The sequence below is a fragment of the Aspergillus sydowii genome (genome assembly GCF_001890705.1).
Source record: "Aspergillus sydowii CBS 593.65 unplaced genomic scaffold ASPSYscaffold_4, whole genome shotgun sequence".
Taxonomy (NCBI): Eukaryota; Fungi; Ascomycota; class Eurotiomycetes; order Eurotiales; family Aspergillaceae; genus Aspergillus; species Aspergillus sydowii.
The window spans coordinates 358,804-382,113 of NW_024467862.1; the positions used below are offsets into that span (position 1 = coordinate 358,804).

Sequence of the window (23,310 nt, forward strand, 5' to 3'; positions counted from 1 at the left end):
GCGGTGCAAAGCAAAGTGAACGGCAACATCAATGGACCCAATCAATGACAAGAGGCGGACGTAAGAGCAGCAGGCAGACAATTTGAAAGAAAGAGAAAGACAGCAAGATAATTGATTGACTAAGAAGCACGATAGGAGAATGTCCCTTTTCGCTTTTTACTCTTTGGGAATGGGCGGATGGTTACCAGGCGAACGGGGCGGCGGAAATTGGTAGATGGGCGATGGCTGGTAAAGGCCTGGAGCGGACTGTTTGCGGGGGTACTTTTCGTCCCTAGCAGGTAACTAACGACTCGCCGATAATAATAGTAGTAGTCGTAAGGAGAACCGGAATGAATAATATCAGGAGGATCGGTCAATAAAAGTGCCTGGGCGATCGGAATGTTGTTATGTATGGGGCCCACCAGGCCAGGGAAAGGAGGAATGGATGCGCAGACTGCAGTTTATTTCCAGCGTTCCAGGGCTCCTGATAATATGGATGATGAAATGAGTCGAGAGGTACCAGCAATTCAGGGCTGAATAAAGGCGACCAAGGAGGGGTTAAGAAGGCAGAGCAAGAAACTGGAAAGTCTCGGATGACGTCGACCTCCGGACAATGCGACCTTTGATCAAAAATGGTGACGCCCAAGACGAGCACTTGCAACTAGAGTTCCAGCACCACGAACGGGCGGCTTCTCCGGACCCATTGAGATCGGGGATGACTCGCCATGATCTGATAGTTTGTTCGAGCGACGACGGTTCCTAAGTGGTTTCTGCATACTTCCCAAGGTTCACTGGGTGAATATGATCAGGCTATCCAGAGTTCACGGCCAGTGTCCGAGGCACACGCCCTCGCTACCAAAGATATGACACATGCGGAGAGCAAGCTATGATTGCTGTCTATGCTTCGATGGCAAAATCAGGAGAAACGCGGCTGCCTTCACAAGCCCACTCTCATTTCCCAGGCCCAGGTTCAGGAGTTGCTCAGGAGCTGCTCAGGTACAGGAGCAGCAAGATCATTCTCTTCACAATTCCGGATTATTGAATTCGAACGGCCCCTTACGACCCAGCGTGGCTTGGGCAGTCCGGCTTTGGGGATCGCAGCATTGAAAAGGGCTGATGCCTGTGGCTATGGTCCGTAGGGAGGCCCAATCGCCTTGGAATGTAGTGGATCTCCAGCCCACAGCAATCTCCAGCTTGGTCTGTTTCGCCAGAAGTGTTGAAGTCCCAATTTCCATCCCTTTTCCTCAGCGCTAGTGGCGAATCTCATCACACCAGTGGAAAAGGAGAAGCATCTCCATCCAGCGGATCCTTCCCTTTGGGGCAATTGAAGTGTTCCTCCCGGCGTCGACGTCATGCACGGTGCGTCAATCACTGATGATTATCGTAGTTCGTTCCCAAGGTTCGGCTGATCGAGCCTGCCTGTGCAAACTACTAGTACTGTCTTCCCAAGTTGTTGGGTTGTTGGAGAACGTAAAAAGTACGCCGATAATTACCGACCTCTCGAAGGTGTAGATCTGTAGGCCAGTCTTAGGCCTCTCTATCGAGAAAGCTTCTCATAGCATGCCTCTCAATTACTGGTTATACGGACGACCTATACCAGTGGCGCTATAGAGTTCGTGATTTGCCATTCCAACACTGCATGACCTACTTCTTACCTCAATCCAAGATCTTAATCTTTTCTTAATCTTTTAACACCATGACGTCCATCACATAATACTGATATCAGCTTCTCAGTTAGTCCTTCTGTCATGGATTATCTACCGAGAAAGGGGACGGCAAATTTGATATCACAATGCAGGTCCACCATCTGCATTGGAAAGGCACGTTGTACTCCTGCACCTCCACATCTAATTATAGGGTAATTAAGGTCCGCACCGTTCTCATTCTCCTTCCTCCATGGAAGGATCAGTTCATTCCAGAAAAAATCGGGCCTCTCGGTCTGCTTATCCAGGGGCGCCTTTGTTAGACAGATTATCGGTCTACGTAAATAGGAGAAGGCTGAGGAGATGTCAAAGTACGGGTCCATGATTTCAGCCCTTCGCCCTTAAAAAAAATAACAATTGGGGAGATGGCATGACAGACTGACAGCCTATCAAGCTCCACTATTAACCAAGACATTTGCAAAGTTCGAACGGGCCAAGGGTCTGCGAGGTTCACTAGCAGGATTATGAACTTAGGATCCTCGAACATCCATGGTGACACTGGAGTTTAGTACGTTGGTGTTTTGGACTTGCAAACCACGCGGCAATTAATTACCTATCCACACATGGCCCAATCTAATAATTCTAGGCGAGTGTCTTGAAGTATCTCCTGTTATAACCATCTCGAGCCAGCAGGGAGAGGTGCCCGGTATGATATTGCATTCGAAATGCTCCAGTTATGCCGTCTTTTATGCACACCCATGATTTGATAAAGCTACGCTCTGATTGGCTGATAAGGCACCGCCAAGATCAAGGGCTATAAGTTAAAAAGCTGGATAAACATAAGAAACCTTTATTGTATGTCTGTTTAACGAGGCCATTCGATATATTGAAAGTAATTTTACAGGGACTGGACAGTAGACGCCGATGTGAACGGATTTTATGAGGCGGGAGCACTAGTAGGGACGTCAATTCCGTACGCCTCCTTAATCCGCTCTCGTCGTCTCTCTTGGTATCCGGGGCCGTAAATTCCTGATAACGATGAAGTTAGTGGAGCCGTATTTGATACATGGAAGGGTGTTCTCCCAAGCCAACGTACCTCGTCCCTCACCCAGCTCGGCCAGCGTCTGCTCACCGGAGGTCCTCCATTGTGTTCGCAGCTGTTCCCGACGCTCGAATTCATCAACATCACGGTCCTTCTTGTAGCCAAACAATGATCCACCGGTGTACTCGAATGCACCCATTGCGGTGGCCAGCGCCGCACCGTGACCAAGAAGAGCGGGGAATGTCCGGGCTAAGCTGTCATCAGTACAAGCCTTATATCAAGGCAATGGAAACCTACCTCGCAGACCGAGGATTGCACCGGAAAAGAAACCTCCAAGGGCGACGTTCCAAGCATCTTCCGTCTCTCGTAGGTTGGCGGACGAAGTCTTCACAAACTCATAGGTACCTCCCATAGCGGCTGGTAAAGCAGAGCATTAGAAATCAACTCGGAATGACAGCCCATATTCATCAAGCAAATCATACCGAAAATACCAATTGTGCCACCACTCCGGACGAAAACTCCCCATGGTCCCACGTTCTGCCGAGCGAGGGTGTTCTGAACAGCGGATGCAAAGAGACCGACGGCGCCAGTGAGCCCCGTCGTCTTCATCGTCCGAGCGATGGTGTCTTGAGGGTGGTAATGGTGGTCTTCCGCGGACGATCCCATGGTGGCGGTTGTTGGTGACAATGCGAACACTGGGGCTCAAAATGGACTTGGACGAAGTCGGCTGTGGTGGAGCGTGACGATGAGTTCTGGGAAGTTGGAGTTTCTGCCACTTGTCACCGCCCACCTGCCCTGCGTGAAGCTCCAGATGATGTCGCCAGTTATTGTGGCCAGGCATGAACAGGCCCCAGGCCTTCTAATTTTTATTTATTATATTTGAACCTCGAGTGCTTCAGGGACACATTTTCCTGAATCTCGAATCCCGAGCGGACCCTTGCTGCTGCCATTCACCCGCAAGCGTACCTAGCGCTTGAGTTAAGCTCCCCGCGCTTCATTATTCCGACAGCATCCCACCGTGATCGATAGTTCTGTATAGAAGGCCATCCATCGACTGGTAACCCAACACGAGCATCTCACATCAGACTACATGGAAGCGTTATAAACTTATCTAATAGCTACGAGCCGGTCCTCCCACTAAAACCAAGAGCGGATACCTCATGTCGTCCGTTCGCAGCGCAGGTTGGTAGTTCCACCGAATCTTGAGATCGCAACATGCTTATGCCTGTATGATATAATCTAGGCAAGACTGCGCCCCGTCTTGTACAAGATTTATTCGACTATGACCCAGCTCATCTGCCAGATACGGGCCGTAACCTCCTGTCTGATGTGCCACCAGTCTATCCCGACTATTTCCAAGGACCGCCTCAGTTCATTTCTCCGTCAGCGTGCCGCCATAACTATGTCACAAAGCCTAACCAAAGCGTAAGGCCATCGCAGGGGCAGGATAAGAGCAACTCCGGGACACCGACGAAGATATCCGCGATATGTTTGAAGTGCCGATACCACCTACACCTTAAAGTGGGAACTAGTCCTGCCGGTCAAGCAAGCCAATCCTCCTCCGATCACATACACCATTTGGTTTACTACTACGGGAAGCATAAGGGTGGTAATACTGATAAGGAAGTATCGGCGAAAGGTCAGGCTGTGGAGAGCTTCCATTTCGAATGTTCATACCCACGCTGTCCTTTCAGAATAACAGTCGGGGTCGCCTCTCCACTGCTTTCCGATGAGATGGTCCGGCTGTTGACGGATCCTGCAGTACTACAGAAGCGCACAGACGAAGCCCTTGCAGCAGATCCCCAGCGGCTGGAAGGGGTGGCTCGCCCGCTACCTATAACTGTCTTGATGAATCTTCGGACCTATGTTTGGAATGCACTCCAAAGCAACCAACAGGGCAAGTCAATATCAGCTATTAATAAGCGATTTATGACGAGTTTCGGCGTTGATGGAAAGCCTTGTCAAGGCCTGCTTGAATTCCTAGGATTCACTTTTAAGGTCAGAACTTGCACTCGCGTATAGAGACATAATTGTCATGCTGATTGCATATCAGGATAATGTATGGGAACCCCCACGCCCTAACCCATGGGGCGCAATTCCCTACCAAGACCCGCAAAGGATCTTCCTTGACGATGTGTTCCATGAGCTATCAGCGCTTATATCGCAACGACCTTTGGTGGAGAAGAAGGGCAATCAGGATGAATACACCCTCCACCCCGCCCGGGACGACCTACTCTTTGCAGTAGATTCATTTGACTGTACGTGTCCCGTCGGCGTTCAAAAACATAATATGCTGATTGACTACTCAGATATCAAAGCACCCAGACGGGAATTTTTTCAAATGGCACCCGCTCCGTTAGTATTCCCCAAACCAGGTAAATACATGAATTTTTCTCTTAATAAATCATAGTTACTACGAAGATCTGGGAGTTGTTGAAGATATGTTATCGTCCGATATCGTCGAAGCATTCACTCGCCAAATTTCAGTTGACCGGGAGCGGGCTCCCAGATATTTGAAATGCCTCAAGGAGATAGGCATACTTAGAGGCGGGGAAGATTCGGAAGCAATCAGTCGTGCTGTTGAGGCGGCATACACCGATACGAACTTATACACGGAAGCAGACGTTACCGAAGCCTATAAATACTTCGGCCTCACCCACGACGACCCCCGACTTACCGAAGATAGTATCATAGGAAAGTTCTATGCCTATCTCAGCTCAACCACGACTACCCAAGAGACCGAGACCCGCCAGCAACTCTGGAGGATAGGTGATAGTAGGAAAAGCGAGCGTATAAAGTCGGCAGCGGAAGACAGTAAGCACGCTTTCTCGTTTTATGACTGTCCATTCGCTCACTCCCGCAATAGGAGTTGCTACACCCCAGCAAGCTCAGGTTTTCCTCGGTGTTAGCGATGAAACTGCAGATGATTTCGTTATGACGATGTTTACTACGAAGGTGCGTATACGTGCAAAATACGTACATGTCACAATAACTAACCCACTTTATCTCAGGTCAATGATAATCCATCTTGCCGGGACGTCGCGCGGCGTGCTGTTGAACTCATCGCCGAGTCGCGGAACTCCGAAGTCCTAAAGCATTTCGTCAAGACCGGCGAGATGACAGCTGGCGAGATGGATGTCGCCGATGCATATCTACTCCTCCAAGTACCTGATCGCACTGCAGACGACGGCGCAATTATTGCCGCGTACACTATCTGTGTCGATGATGCCCCGGCCCAGGCCGAGAAGTATACCAGGGCTTTGGGCGTGATTGCAAGTGAGAGAAACAGTCCACTATTAAGCAGCATGGTACCCGGCTCCGTCGGCAAGTCAGACCGTGATTTGTCTAAATGGCCAGTCGGTTTGCAGAACATCGGCAATACCTGCTACCTCAACAGTTTATTGCAATTTTACTTCTCAATCAAGCCCTACAGGAATATGGTTCTCGACTTTGAGAATTTCAAGATGGGGTTGGACGACGAAGCCTGTCAGAAAAAGCAAGTGGGCTCTCGTAAAGTCTCAAAGAAGGAGGTTGAACGCTCTCAGAAGTGTAAGCAACACACAGAACCCTTCTTTTCATATCTGCTGCTAACTTGTCACAACTATTTTAGTCCTCAGGGAATTGGGGGTATTGTTCTCGGACATGATTTCTTCTCCGAATTCATTTGTTACTCCTGGCCAGGAGCTAGCACGACTAACCCTCATCAGCCCTTCTAATGAAGCTGCTATTCGCCGCCGGTCAACAATATCTGCAGGCCAATTCGGAGGGCTTGGTGAAATCAATGGGATGCCGGTGCTAGGACCCTTAGGGCCCCCGCATATAGTCACGGAGAATGAGATCCAAGGTCCAGTGCCGGCTCAAGAGCCAGCGCGAGCCGAACCAGAGAAGGCCAAACGCTCGAGCGACGAGGATAGTGAAGCTACCCTCGTCTCTGATGGAGCGAAGAATGAGGCGCCACCCGCTCAAAGCGACGATAAAGAAAATGAGCCTCCGGATACTGTCATGGTTGATGCGCCGAATAGCGAGTCAGAGTCCAAGCCAGAAAAGAGCCCCGATGCACAAACACTGGCAGGTCCAGTAGGCCCCTCCGATGAACCTCCACCAGTACCCCCGCGACCTGCACCGCAAGTGGATCCTCACAGGCAACTTATCGAGGAAGTCGAAATTGGAGCCCAACAGGATGTTACGGAAGTTATCAATAACGTCCTATTTCAAAGTCAATGCGCCATTCGTCCGATTCAGATTGCATCGGACGGAGAGCAAGTCGATCAGGTGAAAGAGTGAGTCTGCGGCACTCGAGATAACGGAATTCAAATGCTAACTGCCTACACAGTCTATTCTATGGACAAGCAATCTCGTATATCCTATCTGACAAAGGTAAACGCTCAAAGGAGGAGTGGTGGTGCGACATCAAGATAGATGTGGCAACAGGGCCCCGTGATATATACACGGCCATAGATGGAGCGTTCGATATCCAAAAGGTTAACGTCGAGGACTCGGTTGCAGAACAATATGCTACCATCAGCAAACTCCCTCCCATACTTCAGATTCAAGTTCAACGAGTCCAGTTTGACGCTGTCAAGAAGCGATCATTCAAGTCCACACATCACCTAGACCTCAAAGAGACCATATATCTAGATCGATATATGGACACTCGGAAGCCGGAGATTTTGGATCGTCGGAAACAATGTTGGGAATGGAAAGATAAGCTGAAAAAGCTCGAGTCCCGTCGGGCAGAACTCTTGCGCCAAACTGTATGGGTTAACAAACGAGCTTACGATGGCTTATTTCTGAAACCGTACGCTAATATTTATTACAGGAGACCGACGGCCTTGACACAGCTGCCTTGTTAAACAGTGCCAAGGACATCTTAAACGATCTCAACGGAATGAAGGACAGCCCCGAGACCGCGCAGGATGCAATCGACGTTGACCCTCAACTCATTCCAGAACTTGATCGGCTTGCTCAAGGGGCGCAAGATGAATTGAGGAGTACGTAACAATCTCAGCACGGTACTCAAACAATGCAGCTAACCCATAACAAGATCTTGAACAGGAAATCGATAACACTCAGACAATGATCTCGGGCCAATTTGTCGATTACAAGAATCTACGCTATCGACTATATGCTGTCTTTGTCCATCATGGCTCGGTCGAGTTCGGACACTACTATATCTATATTTTCGACTTTGAGCGGAACGTCTGGCGCAAATACAACGATACCTACGTGACGGAAGTCCGCGATCTTGACGAAATATTCAAAAGCCAAGACCGCCACAACCCTCCTACGCCTTACTTCTTGGTATACGTTAACGATCAAATCAAAGATCGACTAGTCAGTCCGGTCACTAGGCAAATAGTGGAAACAGTCCCGGAGAGCGCACCTGAACCGGTCGCCGGCGACGCCACAGCTATGGAAGGGGTCATTCCATCGAATAAGGCAGGAGAAGCCGATGTTGACATGCATCCACCAGCATATGATGAGGTATACACGGAGAACGGTGCATCAGGTGAGGGCGTTAACTCTGAGATGACGGAAAAGAAGAACCTGGTGCTTGCAGAGCACGGCAAAGCTACACCATGGACACAAAACGGGGCTGACAAAAGTGGTGTCAATTGGTAGGCCCGGGGAGGAACTCACCGACCGCCGCAACTGCGAATCCATTGAAGCGCAAGGGATTAGATGAGGCACATTGAGCCGGGAAGAAGCGGAGTAAATAATCAGGCGATGCATCGAGTATCATCCAGGTAGCCTTTCTTGATCTTGTTGACTGTGTGATAGTGCAAAGAGGCCCTGAAGAAGGCGGCGCACCACGTGGAAAGTGGTGGAGGATGATACGATACTGGAGGCGCAAATGAGTGGCAGTGCGCTATCGTCACTGCTTGGGTGTTTTCCTCTGCTTTCATCCAGTTGCAGCACGTTGCTCAGAGTGATGAGGGCAGAGAAAACCATCTTGATATGCTATGTACATATGACTGCTGATTACGATGACGATAATGACCATAACTGGGATGTAACAATAATATCTAGCGTATCTGGCTGGATGCACTATGTACTTTGTATAGCTATGCTGTGGTTCCTCCACATCGCCCTAATCCCCAACTGGGTATGCCGATGGTGGCCCGCGGATCGGGAGGCCAGACCCGCCCGCACTCCGGCACTCACGTCGGCAGATACACAGCCGCAACAATGAAACGGGATGAACGGTGCAAAACAACAAGTTCTCCCATGTATTCGCAATATATACAACAATGTTTGCAAATACACAATACATATACAGTCTAGAAAGTAGAAACCAGTAGAGGCGGAGAATACGGTGTCGATGCACGTCGCTGGCCTGGTCTTTATGCGGGGAACTTCCGGGGTCGGGGCGAATGCGGAATGCGATCCGCAACTCCGCTTCCAGCCGTGGCTCTCTACGTACAGAGTACATTAATGCCGACCTTCCCCCCATCGCTTCTGTTGGCCAGCTTTTCATCTTCTTTACCACCCACTCGGACTTGTTAGAGCGGCCATATTTCGAGATCCTACCGTTCACAGTATGCCTTCCCCAGCGTCGATATGTCTGCGCTTTGCAAAGCGCGCTTCGCTCGACCAGAGCAAGGTATGTAGCTAAGCGTTTACCCCATCCCTGCCAAATCCTGGACGCAGAATTGACAGTTCGTGTTTCTACGCAGCACCAAATCTTACTCGCACGGACCTTCTCGAATAGTGTCCGTCGCTCAGAGATAAACAAAGTTGTCGCTTCCGCCGACATTGCCATTAAGGACATGAAATCAAACTCGACTCTGCTCGCCGGTGGATTTGGTCTGTCTGGGGTGCCGGACACCCTCATCAATGCAGTGAAAAACAACCCCTCAATCACTGGTCTGACGGCAGTCAGCAACAATGCCGGCGTTGACGGAGCTGGCCTAGGCCTCTTGCTCCAATCCAAGCAAATCAAGAAGATGATCGCCAGTTACGTGGGCGAGAATAAGACCTTCGAGCGCATGTACCTCGGCGGCGAGATCGAACTTGAATTGACCCCACAGGGCACACTGGCTGAACGGTGCCGCTCCGGCGGCGCAGGCGTTCCGGCCTTTTACACGCCTGCTGCCTTTGGGACCGTGGTCCAGACTGGCGAGCTGCCGCTGAAGCACAACGCCGACGGTACCGTTGCGCTGTACGGCGAGCCCCGCGACGTCAAGGTCTTCGACGGAAAGAGCTACGTGATGGAGGAGTCCATCAAGGGAGACTACGCCTTCGTCAAGGCGTGGAAAGCAGACAAGCTCGGCAACTGTCAGTTCCGTTTCGCGGCCGCCAACTTCAACGGCGCCATGGGCAGGAACGCGAAGATGACTATTGTTGAGGCGGAAAACATCGTCGAGGTCGGCGAGCTTGATCCCGCTGCTATCCACCTTCCTGGTATCTACGTGAAGCGTGTCATTCAGAGCAATGCGCCCAAGAACATTGAGAAATACACCTTTGCCAAGGAGGAGGGCGAGGAGTCCGGCGCTGCCCTGGGCAAGGGTGACACTGCCGCTAAGCGCGAGAGAATTGTTCGCCGTGCGGCTAAGGAGTTCAAGAACGGGATGTACGCCAACTTGGGTATTGGCATGCCCATGCTGGCGCCTAACTTTGTTGACCCATCCGTGGAGGTGCAACTGCAGTCTGAGAACGGTATTCTTGGCTTGGGTCCTTACCCGAAGAAGGGCCAGGAGGACGCCGATCTTATCAACGCGGGTAAGGAAACTGTGACGCTCGCCCCAGGCGCCGCTGTCTTTGGCAGCGATGAGTCCTTCGGTATGATCCGCTCCGGCAGGATTGACCTGACTATCCTCGGTGCGATGCAGGTGAGCGCCAAGGGTGACCTAGCTAACTGTAAGTGATTTCTCATCCTTCCGTCCTTCATCTCTGGGATGATAATTCTTGATTCACCGTACTAATAACTATCTGCAGGGATGCTTCCCGGCAAGATAAAGGGCTTCGGGGGTGCCATGGACCTCGTCTCTAACCCCGCCGCAACCAAGGTTGTTGTGACCATGGAGCACACAGACAAGAAGGGCAACCCCAAGATCGTCAAGCAGTGCGAGTTCCCTCTAACCGGTAGAACTTGTGTCAGCCGTATCATCACCGAGCTCTGCGTGTTCGACGTTGACTTCACCAACGGCTTGACCCTCATTGAACTGGCTGACGGTGTCACCGTCGACGAGGTCAAGTCTAAGACCGAAGCGCCGTTCAAGGTTGCTGACGATGTGAAGCCTATGCTGTAATGGGCATTCCCGTATTAGTAAAATTCGTTCATCTTGCATTGTACATGCGGCGTTTCGAGCGTTATCAATGTCATTAGGGCTTATCTGTATATAGTATTCTGAATTTATATCCTGAACATCAAACTTTAACGTCAAGTCATTACCCTATGTGTCTCTTTAAACAGAATCAACCAGGTGACGTCGTTTACCTAAAACACTGATATGTAGGTATACAATTCTACATAAATTAATTCCATATAAAAATGATTTTTCTCATCCATATTCGTACACCAAATAATATACATGACCATGTCCAAGTCCCAATACCCTCCTCTCCTACTGAAACCTAAACAACCCCCCCAACTTCTTCTTGATCCGCCCCAGGATATCCCTCGTCGGCGCCTCCTCAAACTCCCGAATCAGGTCATCGTAGTGGTCCGGGTTACTCGCGGGGTGCCGTAAGTTAGAGGGTAGCGGATAGCGCTTGGCATACCGGTCTTCCAGTAATGATGTCAGAGCATTGATAGAGGATTCTGATATTGTGCCCGTCGGTGCAGCAGCCGTTGTGGCGGCGGCTTTTGATGGCTCTGGTGGTTGTGATTGTGATTGTGACTGAGGGAGGCGCGATTGGAGGTATGTTTGGACGGATACGGAGGATGGGCGGATTGGGTCAGCAGGCCAGTGCTTTAAAAGGAATGTGAGGCGCGATTGCGCGGTTTGCTATGAGAGGTCAGCGTATTAGATAGGTGCTCTGAGGACTCGGTTGGTGTTCGTCTTGAAGTCACGTACAGCAGGTCGCGCCATGGTGAATTTGGCTGCTGGTGGAGTCTTATCGCGATAGACGAGAATGGATTCGCAATATAAGTAAATAATCTCTACTTTGGGTCTGCAGTTTGTAGAATGTCTGAGTGAATTCGAGTTGATGAGGCAGAGGAGCCGGTGGTCAGTCCTCCTCTGTATATCGCTCCGTCTACAAAAAATAAGTCACGGGAGCCGCGGGCGGCCCAGTGGACTCACCGCCTGCACCGCCACGGCCAATCAGTAATCACACATGGCAGGTGGGCCGGCATCTCAAGCACGGGACGGTGGTCCAGGCATCATCGAATGAGACTGATTGTCGGCCCTCAGGCATGTCAGTTGGTCACTCATCCATCCATCGCCATCTTCCATCTCTCCCTTGGCTTCTTTTCCATCTTCCCCATCCAGCCTTCACGACCCTCTACTGTCCGCTTGAGCGGTTTGCAGTTGTGTTCTACGCCCGACATTCTCTCCTAGACACCTAAGACCCTCTTCCCGGCGCTTCCGCTCGCTCAGCTCGTAATGAGCTCGCAGCGTTATCAACGGGTAAGTGCCGCCTCCCACATCAGAGTCCGGGTTCAAATATATGATTTCGCGCCCAAATACCAGTAACATAGCTCCAGATGGTTTTACTAAATGATATACCTCAGGTCAACGCCCAAGAAGACGACGACCAAGCCCCTCCGTCGATCGCTCTGCACCCTTCACCATCCTCTCCGCCTCCTTCGTTCCGTTCACGTTCCGCCTCTCCCACCTCAAGACGCCTCCTCCATGATGATCCTTTACACCGACACAGTACAGACCAGGCCCTCGCTGATGCGTTCGATGACAGCGAGTCCGAAGCGGGCGATGAGCCCGATGACCGACAGCGGCTAATGCGAGCGCAACCGGGTGCTCCGCCCCCAGCAGATACCAACACATCTACATCAGCAGAACCAGCCGGAACGGCATCATCTTCTAGTGCGAATGCTGAGTCGCAGGCGGGATCGAGGGGAGCTCAACGCACTTCGACATTATTGCCTTTCTTCGGTGGTACATCCAGTTCAAATTCAAATCGTCATATTAATTCATCAAATGATGGTGTTTTCGCGAATCTAGCGGCTAAGCCAGAACGAGGGGAGAAAACTGAGGATTTGCCACCGGTACGTTTTGCTTTTTACCCTCTGTCTAAGTTGCGGTCGGTTATCTAATTGAACGTCTCTGTAGTCATATGAAGAGGCTGCCGCCGATGCGACGCCACCGTACTGGGAAACCACTATCGTGGCGCCTGGCATTTCGTCAGACGAGGTCTACGTGGATGGGCTGCCGGTCGGCTCGTTTTTCTCGTTCATATGGAATGCCATGATCTCCATGTCGTTCCAACTTGTCGGTTTCCTCCTCACATACCTGCTGCACACGACACATGCGGCAAAGAACGGAAGCCGGGCCGGCCTCGGTCTCACATTAGTTCAGTATGGGTTTTACATGAAGGGAGGTAGCGAATCGAGATCGGATGGTGGAGGTTCAGACGAGCATATCACGCCGCCAGACCCTAATAGCCATACTTTTGACCCGAACACGGTGGTCGAAAGTGCAAGCTCAGGAGGCGATGGAGGTGCCTCAGCAATTTCTACGGGCGAGTGGATTTCTTATGTTCTGATGATTGTTGGTTGGTTTATCTTAATCCGGGCTATCAGTGACTTCCTCCGGGCTCGACGCCATGAGCAGCTGGTCTTGCAGAGTCCTGAGCGGGGTTTGCCTGTTCCAGTTATTGCCGAGAACGAGAGGTCCGAGACTGTCGTCTAATTGCCTCCCTAATACCACTGTATGCATTCAGCATAAAGAAGTTCCTCTGCTCAACATTCTTTATTGTTATTTTCATTTTTATATTGCCGGCCGAAGCATAGCATCCCAGATACACTTACCTTGTAGCTATTTTTTTTTTTTTCTTTTTCTTTTTTTTTGTACTAGAGATACCAATCTGAAAAGACATACATTGGATTTATTAATATTTTGGGCAGACCCAGTCGCCGCAAGGGATGCGAGTTCAACACGTTGGGGGTACGTGGGCAGTGGGCTCTACTATATTTTGCCATCCCAGGCAGCTCTATTTCTGGCTTTGTTTTTTAAGGGCCACGACCACAGCCACAACTTTACGTCCCCAAAATATCCTCGGATCTCTTAGTTTTTTCCAGCTTGCTTGGCACTTCCTTCCATCTTACTTGTCCACTGCCAGCTCGTATGGAGTATGGCGATGCCTAATGGTGTCTGTCTTGGCAATTGGCAGGCTCCCCACAGCGATCCGACTCCTCCACGTCTGCGCCTCCATTGCGGCTGAGTGATTATTTATCTAGTCCCTACCCGCGACTACATCCTCGGTGCAGTCGGTATACTTTAATCTTCTTCAGTCCACGGTTACTGTCACGGTAAATGGCCAAGGTCGACGTGGTGGATGGGGAGTCCGCTTCGTTCCCCGCGCCGCTAAACCAAGGGCCCGTGGAAGCGCGCTCCCTCTCCTCCATTACTTCTATTGCCTCTAATCCTCCAAACTACCCCCGGAACCCAGCGCAAAAGAAGCTAGACCCGCTGGTACTGTACATTGTGAGAGTTCCTGGAAGTAAAGGTGCGTCCGTCGCCGATAACGGCTTGGTTTTTCACCCCGCTTCGATTGTTTGTTGACATCTGCCCTGTCATTTTTTTTAACCTGTATCGGATTGCCCCGCCAGACCTTTGCTGACATGAAAGACTGCAGATGTCTTTCTCAGCCCTCTCAAACCTCCGACGAAGTCTAGTGTCTCCGCGGAGGCAATCAACGCTTCCCTATATTATCTCCACGTTGCATCGCCGGATGATAACATCCTACTCGAGGAATATGAGCAGGAGCGTGAGGAACGTGCAAGGCTACGCAAGGAAGGGCTGATTGATGATGATCCGGATCTACCTATACCGCCACCTGAAATCGCACGTTTGAACAATGTCCGGCGCAAACCTGTCTCCGGAGTTCCGGATACTGTTGGCCCCGATGCTACCCCTCCCCAACTACGCCGTCGTCCACTTCCTCCAGAGCCTTCTGATCAACAATCGGAGGATAGGCCGCCGTCGTTAGGGGCGGAACCAATGTCGTCGCCAGTACTACCTCCACGCCCCCCGACCTTCCATTCCCACGCGTCCAACCCAGCGGAATCGATGGCGAGTTTGACCGAAGCAGAGGGGCCCCGTCCGCCCATGCCCCCAAGGCCACTGCCCGGTGTTCCGCGACATGATACCTTCGACGGCGGAGCATGGCCAAGGAAAAACAATCGTTGGAGTGCGTTGCCAGGATATATTTCTAATCAGGTGCAGCGTGGAAGGGATGGACTTGAAGGGACTTCTCCAGTTCGACACAGCTTTGATGCTCCTCGACCGCAAATGCGACCTCCCTCGTCGCATGATCTGCCGCCACAGTTTCCACCCACGACGCATGCCCCAAAGAGTCCAGGACAATCTCCTACTAGACGCTCGCGGGATATCCCCCCTCCGCGCCAGCCAGGCTTCCATATCACACTGATTCGCCGCGACCCAACTCACGGGAGCCAATGGAACGTCGCAACAATGTCGACGCCTCAACTAGATGAAAATGGTATTGATATCGATGTGTCGACACCGGGGTATAACCGGTTTGCGGGGAAGAATGAGCCGGTCTCCCTAGACTCCCTTGGCTTAAACTTACCTCCTGAAGCTCGCGCTTTGCTTTCCAAACACCCAAACATCGCGTCACTTTCCGACACATCCACGGCAACGCACGACTCTGCTCCAAGTGACCCGCCCCAACCCCGACGTTTCCACCGGAAGCTGGTCGTATCAAGACCTCACAACGCGGAAGAGTCGCGCGGTTCTCTGGATCTTTCTGGCGGACGCCCATCAATGGATAGCATCTCCGGCAGCTCTATTAGCACACATCAATCAGTAACATCTAAACTCAAGAGCGGCTATTACACATTCAACTCGCCATGGAACGGCACTTGCACGTTCTCGACTAGCGTCAACGGCCGAAGTCTAAAATGCAAACATATGATTCCGTCACCCGGGTTCCCTAACCCTACTCAGGAAAATCCAGCCGTGACTGTTGCGGAGATTCGCTTCAATACCCCCTTCCAATCCGGCCATCTTCAACCTCAGGGTCATTCACACGCCTCGCCCTTCACTCTCAGTCAAACTACGATGCTCAAAGACCCTTCAGCAACTCCAGATCCCTCAGCGCCGTACTATTTCGATCCTTTCGCACCAACCCCCTCTAAGCGCGCTGCCATCGCCAACCTCATTAACCAAAAGTTAAACCGCAGACCGTCAAATAGCAGCTCCAGTGATGGAGGAGGCAACGAAGCGCCTCCGCCCCTACCACTCCGTCATCCTCCAAGCTCAGATCGCATAGACCTTTCACTTGCACGTGAGAAAGCCGGGGGTGGCATGCGCGGTAACAGCGCCAAACTTGGCAAGCTCATCATCGAGGACGAGGGTATTAAGATGCTCGATCTGGTCGTTGCCGCGTGTATGGCTGTTTGGTGGCGGGGCTATTATTATTAGCCATTTGGAACTCTTGGGAGGTAATTTGGATTTCTTTGTTGTTGGACTAATTTTGGAATCATGTAATCGATATCTAGCGGTTGAGCTTTAGTTGTTTTTAGATACTCTGTCTGCGCGATTTAGCTACGGGAAATATGGCTTATGCATTATGGAAAGACATTTTGGTGAATATACTTGCATTATACACTCTGAAATATTTATACCTTCGAGTACAACGATTCTTCTGCAGATTTTCTCCGTAGACCTGCTCCAGAACGTGCATATGTATCCTGCAGTTGGGGTTGCTTAATGCTTCTCCTGCGGTAGGTGCCCCTCTGCCTGCCTCAGGCAACGAAACTGCTCAACAACCAAATAATCACCACCAGGGTGATGCCTTCGCACGTACATTTAGGCATTCATTGTTTGAATAGTTGCTTCACTAAAACGACAACGCGCTTCCGCTTGTTCTCCATAGACTATACAAACAGGGGTGGACTCCAGCCACCCCACCTTCACTCTCCTTTGTCCGCTGCCTGCAGTGCCATCACTTTTTAGCGCTTCTCCTCTGCAGTCCAATCAGTCGACGCAAGAGTCGACCCTGGTCACATCCTCGTCTTCCCCTGACCCTCTCTCTAAAATTCTGCGTGTGCTATATCTCCAGAAGACTTTGGCTTGGAAGGGCTCGTTAGGAGACTCCATCGCCGTCGAGGTAATTGACCAAGTGGACAGCAAGCAGCTCTGTGACACTGCGGGGCATCGAGCCGTCTATCGACCTCACAGTCGCAATTGCACCTGCAGCCGCATCCCCTCGATCTTCAGCTCCTCGTTTTAGGCGCTAATAAATCATCGCCATCCCTTATTCCAGCGAGAGCGACGTAAAATAACCTTCGTTTCCTTCCCATTCCATCTCATCCCACACCATCCGCCGTCGACTATCGTCGAACCCGCACTCTGCCGTGTTTCGGAATCGGAATCTGACTGTTTCATCATCTTTTGCCGGTCGATCATTTCGAATCCTATTTCTACACCATGTCTGATCTACAACTGCAAGGACGGAAGATCTTTAAGGTTTTCAATCAGGACTTTATCGTGGATGATCGGTACACCGTGACCAAGGAACTAGGCCAGGGAGCTTACGGTATTGTTTGGTACGTGCCTCACCGGCATCTTTGCTCATGGATGCGGAGTGTCTTCTTCAAGCTTGCTGTCAATTTCAATATGGTGTGGCTGTGCAGCCATATGCGATATACATCAAGATGAGAAGCGATGGAAACGGGTATCCTACTGAATACTGGTGTTAACGATTGCTGTCTTTGTCTATAGTGCTGCCACGAATGTCCAAACGGGTGAGGGCGTTGCCGTCAAGAAAGTCACCAATGTCTTCAGCAAGAAGATCTTGGCCAAGCGCGCCTTGAGAGAAATAAAACTGCTTCAGCATTTCAGAGGCCACCGCAATGTATGCTGGACCCCGCGCTGTTCGCACTCGGGACCACGAGACTGACCTGGTTCAGATTACCTGCCTCTATGATATGGACATTCCCCGACCGGAGAACTTCAATGAGACATATCTATACGAAGGTTAGCGAAATCATTTCCACTGCCCAGGTTTACTTGTTTACTAACAATATGCTTGATTAGAACTCATGGAGTGTGATTTGGCCGCCATTATTCGCTCCGGACAACCTTTGACCGATGCTCACTACCAATCGTTTATCTACCAGATTCTTTGTGGTCTGAAGTATATTCACTCCGCCAACGTCCTTCATAGAGATCTGAAGCCCGGAAACTTGCTGGTCAATGCGGACTGTGAGCTTAAGATTTGTGATTTCGGTCTGGCTCGTGGGTTCTCAATCGACCCAGAGGAAAATGCGGGATACATGACTGAATACGTTGCGACGAGATGGTATCGTGCTCCGGAGATCATGTTGAGTTTCCAGAGCTACACGAAAGCTAGTATGTGATGCTGCTCCTTAGATATCATCCCAGTGCATTACTAACTTATTCCGCAGTTGACGTCTGGTCCGTGGGATGTATTCTGGCGGAACTGTTGGGCGGCCGTCCTTTCTTCAAGGGCCGCGACTACGTTGATCAGCTCAACCAGATCTTGCACTACCTTGGTACTCCAAACGAGGATACTTTGAGCCGCATTGGCTCGCCACGTGCCCAGGACTATGTGCGTAACTTGCCGTTCATGCCCAAGGTTCCCTTCCAGCGTTTGTTCCCCAACGCCAACCCCGATGCTCTTGACCTGCTCGACCGCATGCTTGCCTTCGACCCCTCGTCACGTATCTCGGTGGAAGAGGCTCTGGAACACCCCTATCTAAGCATCTGGCACGACGCCTCCGACGAGCCCAGCTGCCCTACCACCTTCGATTTCCACTTCGAGGTTGTAGAGGACGTGCAGGAAATGCGCCGCATGATCTACGAGGAAGTGGTTCGGTTCCGCCAAGAAGTGCGCATACCACAAGGGCAGAGCCTAGCCCAACAGCAGCAGATGGCCCAGCAGGCCAATATCCCCATTCCCGATCACCAACAGGGGGTGTGGCGGCAAGAAGAGCCTAGGCCTCAAGAAGCAGGCGCCGCGGGCGGCACACTCAACGATCTGGAATCGTCCCTGCAGCGGGGAATGGATGCGTAATTAGTGTCAGTAGTGGTGCAGCGTATTTATTTCAAACCTAGAGGATCGCAGGGACGGTTTCCTAGAGCAAGCATATTGCACAAACAACCATATATAGTTGCATGAGCAGCGTACAGGTATGCGGATTTTCAACCTTGGCTGGTCTCGTGGAATACAGAAGTCGAGTTTCCTTTTGCAATGCTTATTTATATACTCATGAGATACTCCTGGTTTTATGTAGACTCTTTGCTTGCCCTGGAATATTTCATGCCATCAAAATCTTTTGTATTCAGTTTCAACTTCCGGCGAGTAATAGTCATAGGCATGTCACTCTGGTACACAAACCAGGCATTTCGATATGACCATTCGTGCTTCGGGTCAACCAGATGCAGCTGCGTCTGCGTTAGCCAGTTTGCGAAGACAGAAACGAAAAGAAGGGCATCTAAATAACTCACATCAAACGTGTAATACAACGTCGCGATTAACTTCTTCATCTCCAGCATAGCAAGATGCCTCCCCATACAGACCCTCGCCCCAGCCCCAAACACAAAGTCGCAAGTATCACGCATCCGCCTATGACGCCCCTGGTACTCTTCCTCACCTTCCAGTCCATCATCCTGCTTCAACCACCGTTCAGGCCGGAACACGTCTACGTCCTCGCCAAACACCCCGCAGTCTCTACCTGTGACGGCCGGGTTGATTCCCACTTTCGTCCCAGCGGGGATATACCGGCCATCAGGCAGTGTGTAGCCACCGGGCGGGGCAACACGTTCAAACACCATCGCAATACCCGGGTTCATACGCATGCTCTCGCGGATAACAGCATCCAGGTACGGCAAGTCGCGGATATCCTTCCACTGGGCCGGCATGGATAGAGAAGGCACAGCAGATGTTAGTTCTGCGACGAGCGCTCGGTACGCGTCTTCGTTCTTGGCTAGGTGGTATACGACTGCGCGCATGATAGCAGACGAGGTATCCCCGCCGGCGAGAATGCTCAGCATTAGCCAGTTGACTATCTGCACGTCCGTGACCATCTCCGGGTGCGTCTCTTTGAGTTGGACATATTTGGCGAGAGTGTGGTCTACGGTGGTGCCAGGCTTGACGTTGCTGTCTTTTAGGAGGTCGGCTTGGTATTCGGCGACGACTTTGAATGCGTAGAGGATGCCGGTTAGGGTGGGTTTGGGGCCGATGCGGACGATGGGGTTCTTGTCTAGGAAATGGTCGATCCAAGGGATTTGGGACACCTTTTATGGGGGGGAGTGCAAGGTCAGTATTTCCATAAGGCGCGTATGGAGGGAGATAAGAACGAGCTTACAGGAGCAAAGTAGATAAGACCCTTGGTCGAGTCTGTGATCAGGTTATCGACGTCTTTCTCCTGGTCGATGAAGCCATAGTGTCGACCGAAGCTGAAGTTTGCGGTTACATCCCAGGCAACTGTGTTAAGGATTATTACTCAATGGTTCGTTCCACTAATATGGCTGTGGAAACGCTCTTACAGTATCCAATCCATTCATCAGCAGGGCATACTTGGCCTCCGCCAAACCTGGCACCGAGCTTGTCTACGAATTTGTTTATGGTCTCGTCAATCAGAGACTCGTAGTCCAGGACATTGGACATCCGCCACAGGCTCCGAATCGGAAGGATATTCTCGGCATGCCATTGCTCGTCCTGTGTGTTGAAGAGATTGGACATTCGCTGGCCATTCACCAGGGCGTCGTTGGGGCGGTAAGAGTCACTCTGCAGTGTAAGCAAGCTTGATGTCAGTTGTTTGATACTTGAACGGCTTCTCAGACATCACACTTTAGAAGACTGACGGGTGGGCGGGAAATAAGGTACCTTTTTCCAAGGATCCCGCGTGGAATAGATTACTCGGATCAAGCTGCGATCTGAGATGCTCAGGGCGTTCGGGCCTACTCGCACCACAGACCCATGCCGTCGGTGAAGCTGGATGTATGTCCAATCGATATGGCCGTCAAAGGCCTGCCAGGCCCGCCAGATATTGGTGAACTTGGCTAGAAGAGGCCCGTCAAAGGCTCTCAGGGGGGATAACAGGATGCCCCAGACGAGCCTAGTTACCAACAGCGCCCCCAAAACCGCGGGGATTTGAACCCACAAGCCGGTAAAGAATGGCCCTGTCATTGATAACGGTGAAGTTGACGCTCAGATGATATTATTCTTATTATCCGCGGCTGATCACCAACAGCATCAGGGATCTTGACCTGTATTTGAAAAAGAACATTTTCTGAGACAACGAAAATCAAACGGCGTGGTGTTGGGGTCCATGAAACAGCCGAGTCAATGAAGTCTGCTTTAGCCCGCCGCACTGACGACTGATAAAGCATGCTAGCCATGCGAAAAGTCCCACATGGACTCGGCAATTGAGGTTGCAGGAAGTGGGTGTCAAGTTCCAACTGTCAGACTGAACTCAATCCTAGAGAATGGATCTAAAGATAAACGCTTAATTTCTTATAGGCGGAGACGTGGTGGTGTAACGGTTGAGCGTTGCGGCCCGCGAGCCAAAAACAGAAGATCCCGAATTAGGGCTTATGTGCCGTTCATTTCATTTCGTTTACCATGATTGGCCCTGTGAACCGTCTCTGTTTCTGTTGAGGATCATACTCCAGGTTAGTTCTTAACTAATCGAGTGTCAAGTCTAGTGATCATCCCATCTCGTATTGATGCCCCCCAGGAGACGAAGTCGGAATGAGCATGCTTGGAGGGACGACTCAGTTCCCGGGTACTACGAACTGATCGACGGTTCGATACCTCAGGCAAAGTTCAATTGTAGTAGCGAAGTGATTAAATATAAGGCAGTATATATAGATTATTACAGTATGTCCTCAAGATATACAAGGTGGTCTTATTCCTGCACCACCGTCCACGCAACCTCCAGAACCTGCGGGGGATTCTCGTCCGTCGCATTCAACATATAAATCTGTCTGACTTGGCCCCGATCCGTCTCCTGGACCACGTCCCGCAGCCGAAACGAAACCTTGTCAGGGTCTTGTCGGCGTAATGGGCCCAAGCTATACGCAAACGGGTCGGAGCCTTTATACTTGCTCTTCTCCCATGTCTGTTCCATCGGCCGGGGATCGTTCCATAGCGTCGCGTCCTGGATGACCGAGAAACCATTGACCAAGAACCAGTCCTTGGACTTGGAAAGGTGGAACCGACGGAGCAGACACTCATCACCGCAGATATCGGCTACTTTTCCGAGTGCAACCATATCGGCCTGGAACCAGGATCTCCAGTGATGCACTGATAAAGGCAACGGCCGGCCGGACTCGAAGAATCCTGAGGCGTCACCGTGGATGTCAAGTTGGTGTAGGCCGCGCTCCCAGGTAAATTTGGCATCCGTGTGCGAGTAGATACACGAGGATAACATACGGTCGCCCTTATCCTTCAACGAGTTGCACGTTTCATAATAGTACTGCAGGTCATGGAGCAGCGGGATAGAGAGGAATATGCCTGCGCCGCCATACGCCATGTATCCTGAACCCGAGAGCCGCGCCAAATCTTCCGTCATTCCTCCAATGTATTGCGGAATGGTGGAGTCATAGGAGTCCAACCGGTGAATTAAATTCCGCATCGATGGGAAGAAAGTGTCATCGTCCATCAAGACCGCCCATCTCGTTGATTCCTCCTCCAGGTTCTGGTATAGCAGGTGGACAAGCGAGAAGTATCGGTCAAACCGGTCATCCTCTGTCTGTGTGATTGTCAACCGGATCCCAAGTTCACTTGCCCGTTCCTGTATTCGTGATCTTGCCGACGACCCGCCTTGTTCAACGACCGCCACAATCTGGGCTTGCGTATTGCTGGCCCAGTGGGCGAACGCGTCGAGCGAATCCTCTAGTTTCTCAAGCGAGGTCGCAACGCCGAATATCATGTGCGAGGCATCGGGCGGTGGAGCGGCGATCGGGGCATGAATTACCACGGACGTTGTACAGTCTTCCTCCGTTCGGATCTCTCGACTCGCTCCCGTGTCGAGGTGGACGGTGCGGTAGGACGGGATGGACACGTCGAGGATTTCCTCGAAGACGGTGAAATTGTCCGTTCGCAAAACACCGATATTCAGCCGTGAATAGTCAACTGTGGTCGAATTGTCTGCGAGGACTCGGAGGAGATTGAGGTCAACGGAGCAAGCGTTGTTGCTGTCGCGGTCGCGGTCGGAGCTGTGTCCATTCTCATTATCGGCGTCGAAGAAGAGGTCGGAGGCGGATATTCGACGGCTGCTCGCGGTAGCAGAGTAAGTGATTAAGATCAGACACGCGAGGAGGAAGCTAGCAGCCGAGACAAGGAGTTTCCAGGAGCCGACTTGCAGCTTCGTGCGGTGCTGGAAGAGGTGGTGGAAGAGCAGGCGCAGTTGCTGCATCGCCATGGTGGCATCACGCAATCCCGTCGCGTGCGGAGGAGTCTGAGCACTGAACAAGATCAACACGGCTACCGGCCCATCCTTGTTTACCTTTCTTTTCTGCTAGT

The 23,310-nt window shown here is 51.3% G+C and overlaps 10 protein-coding genes across 10 annotated transcripts; 6 read left to right on the forward strand and 4 right to left on the reverse strand.

Annotated features, from left to right (window-relative positions):
- Nucleotides 1–2,129: 2,129 nt before the first annotated feature.
- On the reverse strand, nt 2,130–3,188 carry ASPSYDRAFT_43772 (uncharacterized protein). Its single transcript, XM_040846724.1, has 4 exons — nt 3,147–3,188; nt 2,962–3,081; nt 2,719–2,913; nt 2,130–2,651 (listed from the first exon to the last, which is right to left on the reverse strand). Exons 2-4 carry the CDS (start codon nt 3,074–3,076, stop codon nt 2,560–2,562), a joined length of 402 nt encoding a protein of 133 aa, XP_040703229.1. The 5' UTR covers nt 3,077–3,081; nt 3,147–3,188; the 3' UTR covers nt 2,130–2,559.
- Nucleotides 3,189–4,398: 1,210 nt separating this feature from the next.
- On the forward strand, nt 4,399–8,286 carry ASPSYDRAFT_57022 (ubiquitin-specific protease UBP2; the record flags this gene model as incomplete). Its single annotated transcript, XM_040849308.1, has 10 exons — nt 4,399–4,662; nt 4,718–4,922; nt 4,974–5,019; nt 5,075–5,478; nt 5,531–5,619; nt 5,676–6,213; nt 6,275–6,944; nt 6,998–7,418; nt 7,484–7,655; nt 7,709–8,286. 10 exons carry the CDS (start codon nt 4,399–4,401, stop codon nt 8,284–8,286), a joined length of 3,387 nt encoding a protein of 1,128 aa, XP_040703230.1.
- On the forward strand, nt 8,285–8,873 carry ASPSYDRAFT_43775 (uncharacterized protein). The gene has a single exon (XM_040846725.1). It carries the CDS (start codon nt 8,636–8,638, stop codon nt 8,855–8,857), a length of 222 nt encoding a protein of 73 aa, XP_040703231.1. The 5' UTR covers nt 8,285–8,635; the 3' UTR covers nt 8,858–8,873.
- A 332-nt stretch (nt 8,874–9,205) lies between these two features.
- On the forward strand, nt 9,206–10,916 carry ASPSYDRAFT_149164 (3-oxoacid CoA-transferase; the record flags this gene model as incomplete). Its single annotated transcript, XM_040841876.1, has 3 exons — nt 9,206–9,268; nt 9,342–10,524; nt 10,603–10,916. 3 exons carry the CDS (start codon nt 9,206–9,208, stop codon nt 10,914–10,916), a joined length of 1,560 nt encoding a protein of 519 aa, XP_040703232.1.
- A 315-nt stretch (nt 10,917–11,231) lies between these two features.
- ASPSYDRAFT_67576 (ubiquinol-cytochrome c reductase complex assembly factor 2) lies at nt 11,232–11,699 on the reverse strand (the record flags this gene model as incomplete). Its single annotated transcript, XM_040850407.1, has 2 exons — nt 11,232–11,615; nt 11,685–11,699. 2 exons carry the CDS (start codon nt 11,697–11,699, stop codon nt 11,232–11,234), a joined length of 399 nt encoding a protein of 132 aa, XP_040703233.1.
- Nucleotides 11,700–12,215: 516 nt separating this feature from the next.
- Nucleotides 12,216–13,478, forward strand: ASPSYDRAFT_149463 (metal homeostatis BSD2 family protein; the record flags this gene model as incomplete). The annotated part of the gene is made up of 3 exons (XM_040841910.1): nt 12,216–12,239; nt 12,344–12,835; nt 12,900–13,478. The coding sequence occupies 3 exons, from the start codon at nt 12,216–12,218 to the stop codon at nt 13,476–13,478; spliced, it is 1,095 nt and encodes a 364-aa protein (XP_040703234.1).
- A 624-nt stretch (nt 13,479–14,102) lies between these two features.
- Nucleotides 14,103–17,046, forward strand: ASPSYDRAFT_30299 (uncharacterized protein; the record flags this gene model as incomplete). Its single annotated transcript, XM_040844763.1, has 4 exons — nt 14,103–14,295; nt 14,425–16,200; nt 16,542–16,616; nt 16,703–17,046. The coding sequence occupies 4 exons, from the start codon at nt 14,103–14,105 to the stop codon at nt 17,044–17,046; spliced, it is 2,388 nt and encodes a 795-aa protein (XP_040703235.1).
- Nucleotides 17,047–17,243: 197 nt separating this feature from the next.
- mpkA (mitogen-activated serine/threonine-protein kinase SLT2) lies at nt 17,244–18,852 on the forward strand (the record flags this gene model as incomplete). The annotated part of the gene is made up of 5 exons (XM_040844764.1): nt 17,244–17,362; nt 17,538–17,670; nt 17,726–17,792; nt 17,853–18,167; nt 18,224–18,852. The coding sequence occupies 5 exons, from the start codon at nt 17,244–17,246 to the stop codon at nt 18,850–18,852; spliced, it is 1,263 nt and encodes a 420-aa protein (XP_040703236.1).
- Nucleotides 18,853–19,064: 212 nt separating this feature from the next.
- Nucleotides 19,065–21,453, reverse strand: ASPSYDRAFT_199938 (cytochrome P450; the record flags this gene model as incomplete). Its single annotated transcript, XM_040843772.1, has 5 exons — nt 20,668–21,453; nt 20,328–20,568; nt 20,147–20,265; nt 19,287–20,075; nt 19,065–19,223 (listed from the first exon to the last, which is right to left on the reverse strand). The coding sequence occupies exons 1-5, from the start codon at nt 20,968–20,970 to the stop codon at nt 19,065–19,067; spliced, it is 1,611 nt and encodes a 536-aa protein (XP_040703237.1). The 5' UTR covers nt 20,971–21,453.
- Nucleotides 21,454–21,691: 238 nt separating this feature from the next.
- Nucleotides 21,692–23,209, reverse strand: ASPSYDRAFT_57029 (glycosyltransferase family 31 protein; the record flags this gene model as incomplete). Its single annotated transcript, XM_040849309.1, has 1 exon — nt 21,692–23,209. One exon carries the CDS (start codon nt 23,207–23,209, stop codon nt 21,692–21,694), a length of 1,518 nt encoding a protein of 505 aa, XP_040703238.1.
- Nucleotides 23,210–23,310: the final 101 nt, after the last annotated feature.

What these genes read in the sequence shown, in the direction of transcription:
- ASPSYDRAFT_43772 (XM_040846724.1), bottom strand. Translation starts at nt 3,076, where the DNA reads ATGGGAGGTACCTATGAGTTTGTGAAGACTTCGTCCGCCAACCTACGA. An exon ending in TGCAATCCTCGGTCTGCGAG is followed by an intron (nt 2,914 to 2,961) that starts GTAGGTTTCCAT and finishes ATGACAGCTTAG; the next exon opens with CCCGGACATTCCCCGCTCTT. An exon ending in CGAGCTGGGTGAGGGACGAG is followed by an intron (nt 2,652 to 2,718) that starts GTACGTTGGCTT and finishes CATCGTTATCAG; the next exon opens with GAATTTACGGCCCCGGATAC.
- ASPSYDRAFT_43775 (XM_040846725.1), top strand. Translation starts at nt 8,636, where the DNA reads ATGACTGCTGATTACGATGACGATAATGACCATAACTGGGATGTAACA.